The following is a 16,372-nucleotide window of genomic DNA, read 5'->3' as shown; positions in this document are numbered from 1 at the left end:
TTAAAAAAACTAACCAAGTTCCAAGAGGTCTCTTATACCCTGTTAGATGTGGAAGGAGATGGCTTTAAACATTTATTTGTGATGATGAGTACCACTGCGTCGAAGTAGATGTTGAGAATGGGAAAAAAGAAGAGTGACTGTTTTGGTGGTTTTTTTTTGTGTTTTTGTGAGGTTTTTTGTGTGGGGGATTTTTTTATGTTTTTTATTTGTTTGTTTGTGTGATTTTACAAAAAAGGGGGAAAAAGTATGTTTCCAAAGTTATTTGGTGGGGAGTGAAATGGAGGCAGGGTTATGTGTAAAGAGACAGAGCTCGCATTTGTGATGAATTCATCTAATCCTGTGTTATGTCTGTTTAAAGCGTGGAAGTATCCTAAGTCATAGATACGGGTAGGCAAGCAGTGGTACAGCCTGAGGAAACAAAAGCATACACAGGTTGAAAGAATCAGCAGGAGGCAGGTGGAGGTTGTTGAAAGCCAGAGGCCTTGCCTTAACACACTTAGTAACTTTTGAGCTTTTTTGCAGTTACTTTTGAAAAATAATCCAATGCATTTTACCCGCTAAAACCTCACATCAGACCCCCTGATTATCCCGCCAAGAAATGGGCTGAAATAAGAGTCATCCTTTGGTTAATTAGAGGAAGTGGTATCAGCGTTTCTCTCCCATACAGATTTTCTTCCCCTTCCTCTTTTCCTCCTGCTTTGCCTTTCTTCCCCCTCTTCTGTACTTGAGAGTAAGGTTATTCTTAAGATAAGCAACAAATTAAAAAAAGAAAACAAAAAACAAAAAACAGTTCAATCAGCAGAGAAACCCAACAGTTGGGGAATTAGCCTTTCTGCGAACCCGATCATTTCAGCCAGGACATTCTCTGTCTGGGTCAGGGATGCCCTGGCCTTTCACGGTCAGTATTGCAGTGCAGAACGTGAGGCTGAGCTTCCTTGGGGCCCCTCCAACAGGACTGAGCAGCCAGTGTCTGAGACCAGGGTCTGCTCATGGGTGTGATGAGTTGTACAGGCTATCGATGCCAAAACACGTTGTTTGAGAACATGTGGGCAATATTAGCACATCAGCACTCTGTCTCCATTTCTATTATTGAACAGATCCAGTGGGTTAACAAGGCTTTTGATCAGTTTGCTGTGCATGATGGTATTATCATTTCAAGAAAAAAGTCAGATTTTCTATAACGAAGGTCTATATTTTTATAATTAAAAAAATTATAAGAACAGAGTAATGGGTAATGCTATTTAAAACATCTGTGTATCTGTTTCCTCATTTGAAGAGAAAAAAGATTCTTTCTCAAGTTTATATCATAAAACTATCATTCTTAACTCTGGATCTTGCTGATTTCTTTCTATGTCTCATTCTCTCTGAAATCCTTGTCTTCTAAAAACCATTTGGCTGAAAACATCAGCTCAAATACTAAATAACTTATTAACTATTTTAACTGTCATAAGACACAGAGCAGACCATGGGTTAACCTACACAGTACCCTGTACCTGATTTTGAGTCAGACATGCAGTTTCAGAATTTCTTTCAGCCGTGGCGACAATACTAAAGCTATTTCGGGTTTCTGGATAAATACTTTCTTTCAGAACTGATGCTCCCTCCAGAAGGTTTGCTTTATCTTTTGTAGGCCGGATTATTCCAGGTAGAGTATAGCTGCCCAATAAAGACGTCTTCTCTCCTTACTGGGAATGATGATGTCACGTTTGGGAGAAAGAAAATAGTCGGACACTTGAGACGTCTACCAGTGTGTTTATTCCTTAAAGACCAAGAGGCGATCTGAGCTGCCTAGCTGGGTATAGAATACAAGAAGTCTAGCCTATTGCCCCCATGGTGGTTGCTCTAGAGTAGAGGAAAAAGTAGTGCTTGGGTTGAGGGACGCATGTCAGATTCAGGAGCCTGGTTTTCTTCGTGTTGAAGCACCAGTGTAGAAATGACAGTGTTAAAAGTTTCTCCCGTGAACTGATTGACTCTCAGGGCTGAGATTGCCCCTCGGATACAGATGCCTGCACATGTGGCAGTTTCTTCCTTTGGCCGTGAGACCTATGAAGGATAGCTTATCAGGAAGTCTCTCAAATAGAAATTTTTCCTCATCAGCAGTCTTTTAAGTGTCTTTTATTATGTCCTAACATGTGACTGTTTGTTGAGGAAGGCTTGCCTTGTGAGCTGTTGACATTTAGTTCACGGAAAGACGTATCTTTAATCTTTAATTTGATCACATAAATCTCAGAGGGCTTGTATGGATTTGAGTCTTACATAACAATTTAAATGTAGCCATAACAGTGTAGCCCTGTCTGCCCTTCTTGGGACAGTGGAAGTAGAATTCTACATAGCTGTTGTGTGATGGAGAAAAGCCTGGTACTCTATTGTGTGGTGCGGCTCTGTTACCAGGCCTGCATCCTCAGCTCAGACATCGGATTCCCTAACCTGTACTGTACCTCAGGGGAGAGAGGCCTGCCAAGCAGTAGAGCAGTGAGAGTCCATTTTATATGTCTCCTAGCTTACAGCATCACCCTCTAAACATTCTGAGTTTGACCTCAAGTATGTGAGGTCAAATATTTTCTCATAGGAGCTCTCTTTAAGAAATGCAGATGGTTCTGATCGTTCCCACCCCCTCTCCAACCCTTAGGTGTTTTAACGAGATGTCTGCACAAGGATTAAGACCTCGCACTGTGTCCAGCCCAATCCCTTATACTCCTTCTCCAAGCTCAAGCAGGCCTATATCACCCGGTGAGTACATGTTCTCAGCTACTACTGTGACTGATTTCTGGTGCATCCCTGAATGTGTTCCTTCTAGCATATAAAAATCTTGTAAACAGAGAGGATGGTCATGTGTTTTGAGAAACATCAAAACAAATCTCTGTCAAGACCAAGTCTTATAATTTTTAAGCATAAATATTATAATGCCAGCTGGTGTTTTTCTTCAAAAAATTTCTTTTAACCTGAAAGGAATTTACCTCCAAAAACCTTTTTAAAAAGATTGTCTTTGACTGTAATTTTAAGTGCCAATGGATGGACAGAAACCTTGAGTAGATTTCTAAGATACATCACAGCACATCTTTCATGGGTTCTTTTCATTATGTTCTACATACATTATCTCATTTTTATCCCCAGGATAATTAATGTAGGCATCATTTTTCCCCATGTTAAAATTGAGGAAGCAGTCATTCAGAGGTTCAGTAGTTACTGGTCACATGGCCAGAAAGTGGTAAGGGACAGGGACAGGGGTGTCTTGTTTCCAAAGCCTTTTTTTTTTTTTTTTTTTTAAAGCAAGAGTTACCTCCTGATATTTCCAGTGAATTGTGAGTGCGACTCAGCCCTCATAGCCAGGAACTGGCTTTGCTTCTGCTTCTGGCTTTACTCCTCAGAAGTCTTTCCTCAAAGGCATGCTTGTTTTCCTCTGACCCTGAAAACTCTCTCCCTGGGGTCTCTGGCTCCAGTACCAGCACAGTGTGGGGCTTTGAGGCCAAGAGGGCAAGCAAATGATCCAACAAGGAAGAAAGAGAAAGCAGGGGGGAGGGGGTTGGCTGGTGCAGTAAAGGGAGGAAAGAAAAGGTAGCAGGCCAGAGGATCGCGTCTTGTGACTGAAGTGACGAGACTGATTTTCTTGTGCTTGCTGGTAAACAGATTTTAAACAGAGTTGAGGAAATAAGTGGGGAGTTGGAGAAGTGGAAAAGTAGAGAAGGAGTTTCACAGCAGAAAGAAAGGAAGTGACTGCTTTAGTAGGGTGGCAGCGATAAAGGTTGTGGTTTTGGAAAGTAAAACAGCTTCATATTAGGTCGACATCTCATTTTATCTGTCATAATAATTAAAAGCCAGGGATGCACTTCAGATTGTTAAAGGGAAAATGCTGCAGAAATGCAGGTTGCCATAGATAAAATGTAAGGTAGAAATGGCTTGGTTTTGTGAGTTTAGGATTTGATTTAGCCCAGCTCTGTGCTGCTGTGATTTTTTTAAGTGGGGAAATCAAAAGAAAGTTCTGCACAGGCAGCATATGTCCCTTGTTAGCCTCTGACCAAACTTTCTCCTGTCCCCTTGGTTGACTTCCTTCCATCTGGGGTTGACCAGTCGTTGGAGTGGCTCACCAGTCCCTTCATCTGGGTTCAGGCGTATGATTCTCCTACTTTCCAAGCTCTGCTCTCTGTGCTGTTGGAAGGGATGTTGAGAGGTCAGGTTTCTCCACCTAGGACCAATGTGCTCTTTCTGGCATCCAGCAGGTAAAGAGGGACTGTTTGTAAACCAAAAGGATTTTCTGTTGGATCAATGGCCTGATCATCACTCTTTGTTCTTGCTCAAAGGATGTTCCTGAATCTGTTTCTCCTATTTTCCTGTGGCATTTAAGTCTTTCCAAAAGCTTCTCTTCCTAGCTTCTCAGTTTTCCCCAAATAGCACTTGGGTTTCATTACCATGATAAAAGTCTTCTCTGCTTTTGATTTATTGATATAAAAGGAAAGCATGAGTTAGGAAGAAGTGAAATGGAGGGTAGCTTTTATAATTGATGATGATGCTCATTCATATTACGTATAATTTAACGTTCTGTTTGATTTACTTAAACATAAAGAAATCTGTAGAGGTGTGTGATTTCCAGTTCATTAAATGTAATGTTGTGGTCATTGAAACAACAAAAAGCAAAGGTGAGACCTTTGTTGGGAATATTAATTTCTATTGTAACATATTCTGTAGGAAGATTTCATTCCACTCTCATAATTTTGACTTTCATTGCACCCTGTCTCTGGGATGGGGCTTGCTTGTGTTGATAAGCTATTTGGTTTTCGCTTAAACTACAAATAAGTAACACCTAGATTTTTCTTTCTTTCAGCCAGCTTGAGTGAGAACATTTGAATTCTATTTTAAGTTCTATAATATTATCACAGTAGATTTTATCTTCTATTTGGCAGCAGAATTACTCCTAACCTAGTTCATTGCTGTCCTGTACATAGTATAACAGCAAAACCTGAATTTTCAAGGTTCTTTTCACTTTGTTTTTGTTGGAGGAACTTGTGGTTCTCAGTATTAAGAATATATCATCACTTCCTTAGTGGAATTATGTTGTTCTTATAGTTTTCATTTCCAATTTAAGCATTTTGGCTCTTATTCCTACCCTGCCATTTAACATTTTCACTATTATGTTGAACTATTTCGAATCCTGTGTCACAATTTGGTTGAAAAGTACATTTCCTAGGACTTATGAAAGATCCTCTTCTTGATTATATGTGGAGTTATATAAGGGGAGAGTGTTACATTCCAATAATTATTTTTCAGGTAGTCCATTATTTTATGCAGCCTAAGAAAGAGTCATTCCCAATTAGCATATTTTGATATGCCTGCATCAGGGATGGGGAATAATGAAGTTTAAAAAAAGAGTCTGTACCCCACTAGCAGCAAGCACACCCACCACCCAGATCATGGTTACTAATTCTGTTCTCCAATGAAAGGAACTAGGAGAAAGGATGTTTGCAGGGGTGGGGCAGAGAATATACAAGGTGAACCTGGAAAATTTGGTAATGCCAGATACTAAGGGTGTGCTTAAGAAAGAAAAAGACAAGGGTATGTCAAAGTGACACAAAGTAATCGAAAGAGCCTTCATAGGCCAAAACTGGAACAATTCGAGCAATAAAATAAATAATGTAATATTAGATTATAACCCAAACATAAAACAAATATCCGTGAGTCTATGCTGATATTAATAAATGACTGAGTAAATAAATACGGAAGAAGAGACAAATCTCTCATATAGAAGAAGTTCAAATAATTTACAGATACTGAGGAAGTGGAAATAACTCCCTACTTTTTAAGCATGGACTGTTTGTAGGGACTTCCTTCCACACAGTGTGGAAAGTGAGGAAAAAAGAGTAACTTTGCAATGGAGAAACTTGACACATACTTTCTCAGCCAGGTGATCAAGGTCAACATCGACAGTGGCAAGTCACATACCCTTGTAGTGGTATGTACCCTTGATGTGATGTGCTGAGAATGGCATTTGACCTCTGTGGTCTTTTTTCCCAAAACCCAGTCTAACCATGTATAAAACAGCAGACAAATCCCAGTCGAGGGGCAGTCTGTTAATAAAACATCTGATCAATACACCACATGAGAATCCTGTAGTATTTTTGCATTTTTTGTGAATCATAAACTATTTCAAAATAAAAGATTATATAATTTTTTAAAAAGCTAAAAAGAGGTTCAAATAACAGAGAGCTACTAGCTTACGGAGCTTTGAGATGGGCCTTGGAGGAGGTATTAATGAGCTGAAACTTATTGAGCCCTTATACTTGTTGCTAGGCACTCTGTGAGCACTTTGTGATATTAGTTTATTTCATCCTCACAACAACATTGTGAGGTCACTACGGTAATAATTGAGGGATCTAAAGCCCACAGTCACTCAGTGCCAAATGGCAGAACTGGAGTCTGAGGTAATAAGGCAATCAGCTGTGGAGTCTGGATTCCTTGCCTCTTCAAAAGCTGAGCGAGGTCCTGATTGACTATGGGAAAAGAAGTTAAGTCCTGTGGAGATGAGATCTCCTAGGCGAAGGGCACACTCTGAACTGAGATGCAGAGGTCAAAACCAAGAGTGCTGAGACAGCTGTGGTTTTTAACCCTGGCTGCCCTGGGGCCCTGATCCTCACAGATTCTGATCCATTTGATTTGGGGTCGGGTGAGGGCTTTGATAACCACTGACCTAGAACCAGGAGATAGTTTGGAGCCAAATTCAGAAGACCTTTATAATTCCCAGGGAAGAGATTTTTTTAAAAAAAATTTAGGTAGACAATAGGAAGTCTTTGAAGACTCTTGATTAGCAGTTTAACATTATAATAATTAACTTTGTAATATTAGAAAATAGCCTAGGTCTTATTTTTGTTATTATGAATTGAACCCTCTGAGCTTCTCTATCTAGGGATAAGGGTCCATTTTCATAGCCTTTCTCTTAAATTTGATCACTTTCATGGGAAACAGAATTAGGGTTATATTCCCCAAAGAAAACCTCATCTTCCCTCTCCCAGCTGAACAAAGTCCTTGTCATACAAAGAAACATCACAGTAAATGACGACCTTGTACTTAACCCCTAGACCTCCATTTTGTAAATGTGAACCAAATATGCACTATCAGAAATGGAAATATGTCAAATGGAAAGCTACACTAATAGTCAAACCAAGGAATAAAAGAAACCCTTAATATTAGACGGGGAGGGCACAGACAAATTCTAGGACAGGACAACTAAGGATAGGCTTAGTGGCTACACATCCCATTCATGGAAACCCAAAGACAGTATGGAAAAGCACCCTTAACAGCTTCTAGTTTATGTAATTCAGAAAAAGGTAAGTAGAGTTCATTTTGCTTGGCATCAGACAGTTGATCTTAGATACAAAGTGATTAACAATAGGTCCTTCTATCCAAACTCCTCAAATTGCTCCTTTGTTTCCATTTTCATTCTATGGGACTTTGCTTTTTGCTAGATACCCACCCAGGTAGATGCTTGGAACTCAAAGATATAAAGATAGCTACACTTACTCAGGGATAAATAAGTGATGCCCCAACCTCTGGACCATGAGCACCTAACTCACAAAGGCCGGGGCTGCTTAAGCTGCACGTGGGAGTGATGACCAGTTTTGGAATGTTTGAAAAATATAGCTGTTTGGCCCTCAACCCAGATCTGTCTAATAATGAGGAGAGTCTGGGCATGTGTACTTCTAAAACACTTTGGAGATGATTCCCATGTCCTAGAAGAAGACTATGTAGAACATTATAGTGGGCTGGAGGTTGTTTCTTCTTCTAATATCGGTTTCTTTGGGGGCACATTAGCATATATAGAGCTTTGTTTTCTTCATTGGGATATCCTGAAGTTGCAAAGTTCTCAGTGCTGATTTTTGTTTGCCTAATGGCAGGTGTGCACGCACACGCACGCACACATGCGCGCACACACACACACACTCTCACTGTTTTTGCATCATTGTTAATATACCTTTGACACATCCTATTTCTTGCGGCCAAGTTTTACCACTTTGCTCTGTTTTTTTCCACTTTGTTCTTGATTCTTATTGTCTTCCAACTACCTACCTATATCTTAGTTGGACTCCTGGGCAGGGCGTAACTCCATTTTTTTAATTGGGATGAAAACACTTAACATGAGGTTACCTTTTTAACAAATTTTTAACTGTACGATACAGTGTTGTACAGCAGATCTCTAAAACTTATTCTTGTATAATTTAAACTTCTGCCCATAGAACAATTCCCTATGTCCTCCTACCCTCAGCCTTTGGCAACCACCATTGTACTCTCTGCTTCTGTGAGTTTGACTTAGATACCTCATATAAGTGGTATCGTGCACTACTTGTCTTGTCGTGACTGGCTTATAGTAGGATAATTACTTCATCCTTTTCCAACACTTACCTTTTTTTTTTTTTTAATAATAGTCATTCTAACAGGTATAAGGTGGTATCTCATTGTGGTTTTGATTTGCATTTCCCTGATGTTTAGTTATGCTGAACATCTTTTTATGTACCTGTTGGTCATTTGTATGTTGTCTTTGGAAATATGTCTATTCAAGTCCTTTGCCCATTTTTTAATCGAGTTAATTATTTGCTATTATTGAGTTGTAGAAGTTCCTTATATATTTTGGATACTAGCCCCATATCCAATATATGGTTTGTAAATATTTTCTCCCATTTCATAGGTTATCTTCTGTCGATGGTTTCTTTAAATGAGCAAAATCTTTTTAGTTTGATGTAGTCCCACTTGTCTCTTTTCGCTTTTGTGGCTATGCTTTTGGTGTCATATTTGGAAAATCATTACCAAAACTAATTAATCATGAAACCTTCCCTCTGTTTTCTTCCAAGAGTTCTACAGTTTCAGGTGTTAACAATCAAGTCCTTAATCCATTTTGAGTTTTTTTGTGTACGGTGTAAGATAGCGGTCTAGCTTCATTCTTTCGCATATGGATATCCAGTTTTCCCAGCACCATTTGTTGAAGAGGCTACCCTTTCTCCATTGTGTATATCCTCAGCATCTTTGTTGGAGCTTGTATACATGGACTTCTTTCTGGGTTCCAGGGCTTGACTTTTATATTTCTTGTCATCCAGTAGGCCATTCAGTGAGCACACCATGCTTCTCACCTATTTTCATTTTTGTGGGTGACTGAGAACTCTGCAGTTTAATGTGTCCTAGATTGTTGAAGACACCAGATAATTTGAGTTTGAAACGATACTTACAAGGTGTTGTCATATTTTAGGGCTATCATATGCAAGTCACACAGTTGGTTTCACGCCACCAACTTCACTGACTAGAGCCGGAATGTCTTACTACAATTCCCCAGGTCTTCACGTGCAGCATATGGGAGCATCGCACGGTATCACAGTAAGTATCCATGCGGGAGGGGAGGGCAGCACTTTACTCCTGATGCTGGTAGCAGCTGGTCTTCCTTGGGAGACCAGGATCGATCCCCTTTCATGTTTACCTTTCTTTCTTCCTCCCTCCATCAGTTCATCTTAAAACTATAGAGGTTTCCTAACAGGATGATACCGATTTGTGTTGTTGAAACTAAAATCCTTTCCAGGAGGCAAAATTTCAACTTCACTTTCTGTGAAAAATTGCCCGTTGTGAAATGTAATTTGAACCCTAGCCAATGCCTTGATTGAACTCTGGCCAGCTCCTTGCCATAATGAATTAGTGTTGGTTGTCATAATGTCTAAAATATTTATTGTCTGCACCTTCACAGTTCACTGACTCTCAGTCCTCTTCCTGAAATTAGCCTTGTTCCTGGTTTTCTCAGAACCTTCAGTGCATCTGGTTCAGACTTCACTCAGGATTTTCTTTCTTTAGAACTGGTTATTTAGTTGACTAAAAGAGCAGTTGGAAATGTAGTTAATAGGGTTTTGAAAACAGGAGAGGATTTAGGAAAATAGGAGAGAATTCCCAATAAGGGAATCATTAAAAGAAGAACCCTGTTCTACAAAAGCATGTAAGATTTTTCTGAAGGTCTTTTGCTGGTTTGATGGGCTTTGTGTAAAAGCAGAAATGTTCTGGGTTTGCTTTACCTTTCAAGATATTGAAAACTTCTTTGAGTGATAGAAAGGTCTGAGGACATTCATCGGGCAGATAAGATTTAATTTTAGGACTGTCTCATTGAAGGGCCAAGTCCAGTCGTTTAGTCAGTGTAAGTTACATAGTAATTCTGCATAGCTTTTTAATAGGTATAGGTGTAAACTCTACCTCGTTTAAGTTTTCGTTACTAGTTCAGTAATGAAACTGCTGGCCAAGGGAATTGCTGGTTTTTTGTCTGTATTGATGAGCTTTTCACAGCCTCAGCTCCCAGGCAGGCTGTGTTAGAAATGAGCCACTTGTACATAGACTGACCTACTTACTTACTGTTCCTGTCCTCTCTGCAGAGGCCTTCACCACGGAGAAGCAACAGTCCTGACAAATTCAAACGGCCCACACCGCCCCCGTCTCCCAACACACAGACCCCAGTCCAGCCGCCGCCGCCTCCGCCTCCGCCGCCCATGCAGCCCGCGGTGCCCTCAGCAGCTGCCTCGCAGCCCGCCCCTTCGCAGCATTCGGTGCACCCCCCCTCCCAGCCTTAATGCATGTGCTTAGTCTGAATCTCACGTTGGGACTCGTACAGTGGAGCCGTCTACTCAACGCCAAAGGCTTCCTTCCTTCCCCGGCATATTTGGATCTGACTTATTTGCACTGAGGTTATCTAGGCTTCACTATTAATTGTGTTGTAAATGTTTGTCGGAAACGCAGCCAGTGTTGTGGGTTACAACACTAAACAGACGACTTTTCCATCAGTGTTTTACTTGAATCTACATGTACGTCCATTCCCTGGCTGGGACAGTTGCTATTCAATATTGGTAATTCGGCAGCAGTGTGCAGTTTTTCGCTTGGCCCCAGAGCTTCATTTTTTTGGCTTTTAGGTTTGTAAAATAAAAAGGGATATCTTTTTTATATTTTTTTCCCATGAATTTGCAGAAAATTACTGAGCTGTTATTACCACCCCACCCTCATAATGGTGTTTACCAAACATACCAATAATTCAGCACTACAATTCAGACCTTTGAAAATCTAGCTTTCAGGGTAGAATGGAAAGTTAGATGGATCAGTGCCCAAGACAATATACTGTTTAATAGAGCTTTCTACAGATACACTTTTTATAAGGTTATTTTCAGTATATATCAAAATCCATGTCTCTTGTACAAAAGATAGCCTACAGTAATGGATCACATGGCTGTACCTTTTCCACCTACATGGGATGGATAATTATTGTGTATTAAGGTGTGATTCTTTCTTTATCCTTAATGTTAATCTACCGAAACTGGCCCTTTCTAACATGAGTCCATAAATGTTGACCTCCCCACCAGTGGTTGCGATGGCTGGTTAGAACATGCTATTGATTTCTGCTGCAGAAGGCAATGTGACGATTATAACAAAAACAGCTATTTCCCCTTCCCATTCTTTGTGTTCCCCTAAAATAGAGTTTGAACAAATATTTTAAAGGTGCAAAATTATTAGAAAATACTATTTGAAATGAACGTTATAGGACTATCTTGGCATAATTGCCACAAAATACTTTATTGCTTGGCAGAAAAGAGAAGAGGTGTAGCACATTAGCATTGATGACTGCTTATTTCGCCCAGTATAAGCAAGTGCAGTGTGTACAAAGAAGTATATTCTGAATATATTATTTCCATTCATTTAGCACAAATAAATCATTTGGTTTCACTCTGAAGTGGAACACTGTGAGTCACTCATTTCTTAATACTCGCAACATCTTAATTTTGCTTTTCAGCAGTTACCGTTTTTGTACTTTGGTAGTAAAGTAATCTTACCACCTGTGTTTGCATATTTATATATACTGTGGATGAAAATAACTTACTAGAGAATGTATATTTTATGATGAGAATGTGTATCTGTTGGATATAATCAGAGAACTGAAAATTAATTTATCAGTAATTTCTAAGAGTCCATGTTTTGTGACAACCATCTCAAATAGCTAGCTCTTTATTGAACACACTCCTAAAAATAAGGAACCATGACATTGTAGATATTTAATATTGTACAGTATAGAAACCTCCATTTTTGCCTTCAAATGCATATTTAAGAGTTACAGAAAGGAAAAAAAAAAAGTCTTGTTGGATAATAGTGTTTGACTAGCATTTTAAGAACTTGAGAGTAAAAGCAACAATAGGATTTTTCACTTCTTTCTACTTCTACCCCCTAAACTGAGAACTCCAGTCCTCAATTGTTTGGAAGATATCGTACGTTTGTGTAAATTTTATTTATAATGTGTGTGTAATATACATAATCAATAGTACAGTTCTCAAGTAGGGGGAGAAGTTTCACATATTATTGAAGCTTTAGATTTTTGATATGATCAGATGGGGTCAGACCAAACCCGGGGATTTCGCTGACGGCTCACTGCCCCTCTTGGTACATTGCTACTCCGAGGAATTCTGAGAGTAGGCAAACAAAATTTGCCTTCATGGTACAGTTCTCGGTTTTTCTTATAGGAGGATATGGTATATGTTTACAAGCATCTTTTACAAGGTTATAGATTTCTGTGCTGTTGGACAGTGTCTTGCACCAAAACAAGAAAGTCCATAATCTAATGATCTTCCCTCTGCTTCCTGTCAGTTTACCTCCCGAAAGCACAAAAGTCAGAACGTTGCCATATGGTGGATGAAAAAGCACTTGGAGTGAGCAAACAGTCCCTGATAAATGCCTTTTAGAGTCAAAGTTCTTGACGTCCAGACCTCCTGCCGAAATGTAGTGCTGAGTCTCCTAGACTAGTCATTTCATTTAAAAATAAAACCGTTCCTTCAAACAGCACTTTTTCAAGATAAATCTAACTTCCTCTCCCTGCAGACATTCAGAATTGACAGAACAAACACTACTGTTTTGAATGTATGCTGTTTCTTATCCTTTTAAAGTGTTTTATGACCCTGTCTGGAGCTTGTCACACTTGGGCAGTACCTGCTAAGACAATTTCCTGGTGATTGTTTAGCCACCAGGGACCCATCAGATTCCGACCCTGAGCCCGGAGAGGCAGGAGTCCCCTCACCAATGGGAAGCTGCCTTACCTTGGGCATTTCTCACGGGGCGCCGAACATGGTTACTGCCATTCCTGTTGACCACTCGCCCAGGGTAACCCTGGCCTGACTCCCAGAAAGCCTTTGTAAAACCAGTAGCCATCCCGAAGGCAGGCGGGAGCAATAGTAGCTTCAGTAGCTTCATTTTCCTGTCTTGTTGACAGAGACCCTTGGCTACCACTGTGCTGCTAATAGGATAAGTATTCTGTTGCCAGATTACCATGCCTTTTACATGAAACCAAATTAACCTAATACCTGACACCTCTCTGGGCTCTGAACTGCTTTCTTTCATTAAGCATGCTGGCATTCTAGACAATTCCAGAAATTTAGCAGGTGGTGGAAGCATTTAAGATTTCATTTACCTCTGTCCTTTGTTGATTGAAAGGAGTTTTAGATTTTGAGCTCCTGAGATACCACAACCATGGAATGAATGTGTGACCAGAATGTGGCTTTGACACCAAGTGCTGCAGTCCCTTAGTAATTGGCTTCTAACCGATTTGACCAGAAGTAATTGATAGTGTGAATTTTTATTAACTGTTTAATTATAGGAAAATAGAACATGTATCACACTTTAAGCAGATAAGCAGACAGGAGTTTTTCCTGCACGACGCCTTGCTTGTAGAAGATGCCTGATAAGACAAGAAAAAAGCGTAGTAACTTGTGCTTCGAGAGCTCAATATTTTCATCTTAATCAGTACAGAAGAAATATTTCTGTGTAACTCGATCTTCTGTCTAGAACTTGTCTTATAGGTAACCAACACTGAAAATTTTGTAGTGATGACTACCAAAGAAATACTGAGTGAAACAACCTTTAATTTCCAAATTATTCAAGAGCCGCCATTGACGCTGCTATATGAGTTCCATGCTCAAGAGCCACTGTAAGAGATTAAGGGGATTTTAAATGGTTTTTGTTTCTAGTTTTTTTTTCTTTTTGTCTCTTAGTTGTTATTTTTTAACATACACAGCTGTTAGCATAACATTATGGGGAGCATTTTCCAGAATGCTCAGTAGTTGTGGCTAACTGCCAATCCCTGGTTGCCTCTCATTAGGCAATCATAGGAATCTTATGTTCATGAAAGCTGTGGGTGCTGTGTGTGTGCGTGTGTGCATTCATGCCTTAACTCGGGTTACTGCTCAACTTTAGTTCTTGACTTAGTCTGCACCGTCATCTAGATTGTATATCTCGATCTGAACTTCATCCTGGCAAAAACAAAGTTTCAGGCACAACAGTTTAAGAATGCATTCCTCCAGAAGATTATTTGATCAGGTTGACCCTGAGCCTTCTTTGGACTTTATTTGGAATTTAGCATGGAAAGCAAAAGTGAACTGTCAAGCAGAAAGACGTCAACAAGAGGAGAACCAAGTGCTAGCATGTCTTTTGCCTCTGCATACCCATGCACAGTGTATGTTGTTCATGATAGCTTGTCTACAACTTGACTAGATTGGAGTTCTGGTAATAGTGGCAATCTTGACATTCTTGGTCAGAGTTTAGAGAGATGTAAGACTTCCAATTAATGTCTTATTTACTTCTTTATGTTGATTAGTCTTTGATACATGTGCTGAATCAGAAACCTAAATAAAGATAATTTTTTAAAATGTACTTCTTAAGCCTTAAACATTTTCTCTTTCTTTCTGGTCTTTGGGAAAATGAACATTGTTTCCCTCTTGCTTCTGATAGACATCTAGCTTAGATTCTAAGTAATGAAGGCTGCCTTAGTAAACTTAAGAAGAGTTCACAAAATGGGCTGCTGCTGTTCTTCATCAGATGCTGGTTATTGAGTAGATATATTGAGTTTTAAAAAATTCATTTGAGCTCTATGCTTATGATTTGTGCACTATCTGTGGTATGTTTCAATTTAAAACCCTAAACCTAGGAAATTATGGAAAGGAAAGCCACACTCATTCCCAAAGTGTTAACAGGTAAACTTTTTTTTCAGGCTTTGAACATTGTATTTGATACATTAGCTTATTCTTAAGATTTTAAATCTGTCAATGTGGTATCTTCTTCCTACAAAGTGGCCTTTAGAATCAATTCTAGGTTTGAGTCCCAGCTCTTTCACTAGGCCAGTTACGGTTTAACCTCTCTGGAATTCAAGTTCCTTACCTATAAAACAATGATATTCTATACCTTGCTAAAATGAGAAAGCCTCCAGTACAGTTCCTCACACAATAAGACACAGACAAGTCCCTTCCACATCCATTCAATGAGGAAGATACTTAGAATGACTATTTGGGGTGGTGTTTTGTACATGTTTCGGGGGAAGGTAGGTGGCTCATCGGTTGCATTTTAGTTAAGCTCCAAGCAATTGGAGTCCACATTCTGTGAGGGAAAGGTACATTACTTAGCAGGATCTGTTTCAGGAGAATAATCTTCAAGAACCCAGTTGTGATCCCATTTTAGGAATTCAAACTGTTTAAACTTAAACCCTTTTCTATATAGAGGTGCTAAATAATAGCCTTGAGTGAGTATTGACTCACTCTAGCTTAAGTAAGATTCCACTTTAAGTGTTAGTTAATAAAATGAGTTTTTAATTTGGCTGGTCAAGTGGTACATTGAAATGACCAAAATCTCAAAATGCTACTCAAGGCAGCTACGTTTTGTAACTTGATGAAAATGCTGACCAGGCAATTTCATCTGAACCTCTGAATTCAAGGCTTGGTTTCATCTGGCAGCTTCAGTTGTCTAATCTGTAATGGAGATAGCCATTCTGATTCCAGGTAGAGTTTGAAGAAAACAAGATTTACACAAAATGCTTCAACAAAGTTTAAGCTGCATGTGCACTTTTTTTTCTTTTTTCTTTTTTTTAATACCTTTTAGAGGCTGTCTGCATGGTGCTTCTAAAATTGAAACGCTTTACAAAATTTTTTGTTTATGTAAAATTCTATAAGGAAATCTGTGTTCTTATTTTAATGTATAGGCTATTTATATTTTTTTAAAAATTGTGGAAATACAATTGTGGAAATCACTAATGTCTAATCCAGGCTTAAACTTTTAAACGTTCTCTTTAGAAATAGACAAAGAAGTCAGTGCATGGTCAATTATGGTTTGTGTCTGATGTTTACGGTGACATGAGAAATTTATTCCTTTCCCTTAATGTTTTCTGTTCTGTCTTACATATCACCCCTAATTCCATATTACCTTAAATGCTATTGAACTAAATATGTTTAGATCTTTTTCCAAACATCTCATTTTTTGATACTCTACTAATGACAGTGCAATTTTCAAGACTATTATCACAAAAAGAGATCTTAGTAATTGATCTTAAAATTTCTTATATTAAAAACAA

At 39.1% G+C, this 16,372-nt stretch overlaps 1 protein-coding gene across 1 annotated transcript in view; it reads left to right on the top strand.

The window, feature by feature from the left end:
* Positions 1 to 14,685, top strand: part of CCDC6 (coiled-coil domain containing 6) — a 96,586-nt gene extending 81,901 nt beyond the window's left edge. The window contains exons 7-9 of the mRNA XM_039871864.1: positions 2,630 to 2,730; positions 9,227 to 9,351; positions 10,383 to 14,685. Coding sequence (XP_039727798.1) covers positions 2,630 to 2,730; positions 9,227 to 9,351; positions 10,383 to 10,577 — 421 coding nt within the window. The 3' untranslated portion in view covers positions 10,578 to 14,685. The remainder of the gene's footprint in view (positions 1 to 2,629; positions 2,731 to 9,226; positions 9,352 to 10,382) is intronic.
* The last annotated feature ends 1,687 nt before the right edge of the window (positions 14,686 to 16,372 follow it).

This window comes from Pteropus medius, unplaced genomic scaffold (genome assembly GCF_902729225.1).
Source record: "Pteropus medius unplaced genomic scaffold, Ma_sr-lr_union100, whole genome shotgun sequence".
NCBI classification, from domain to species: Eukaryota; Metazoa; Chordata; class Mammalia; order Chiroptera; family Pteropodidae; genus Pteropus; species Pteropus medius.
Note: the sequence above shows the minus strand (reverse complement) of the source record. Positions and strands in the feature narration are given on the sequence as shown.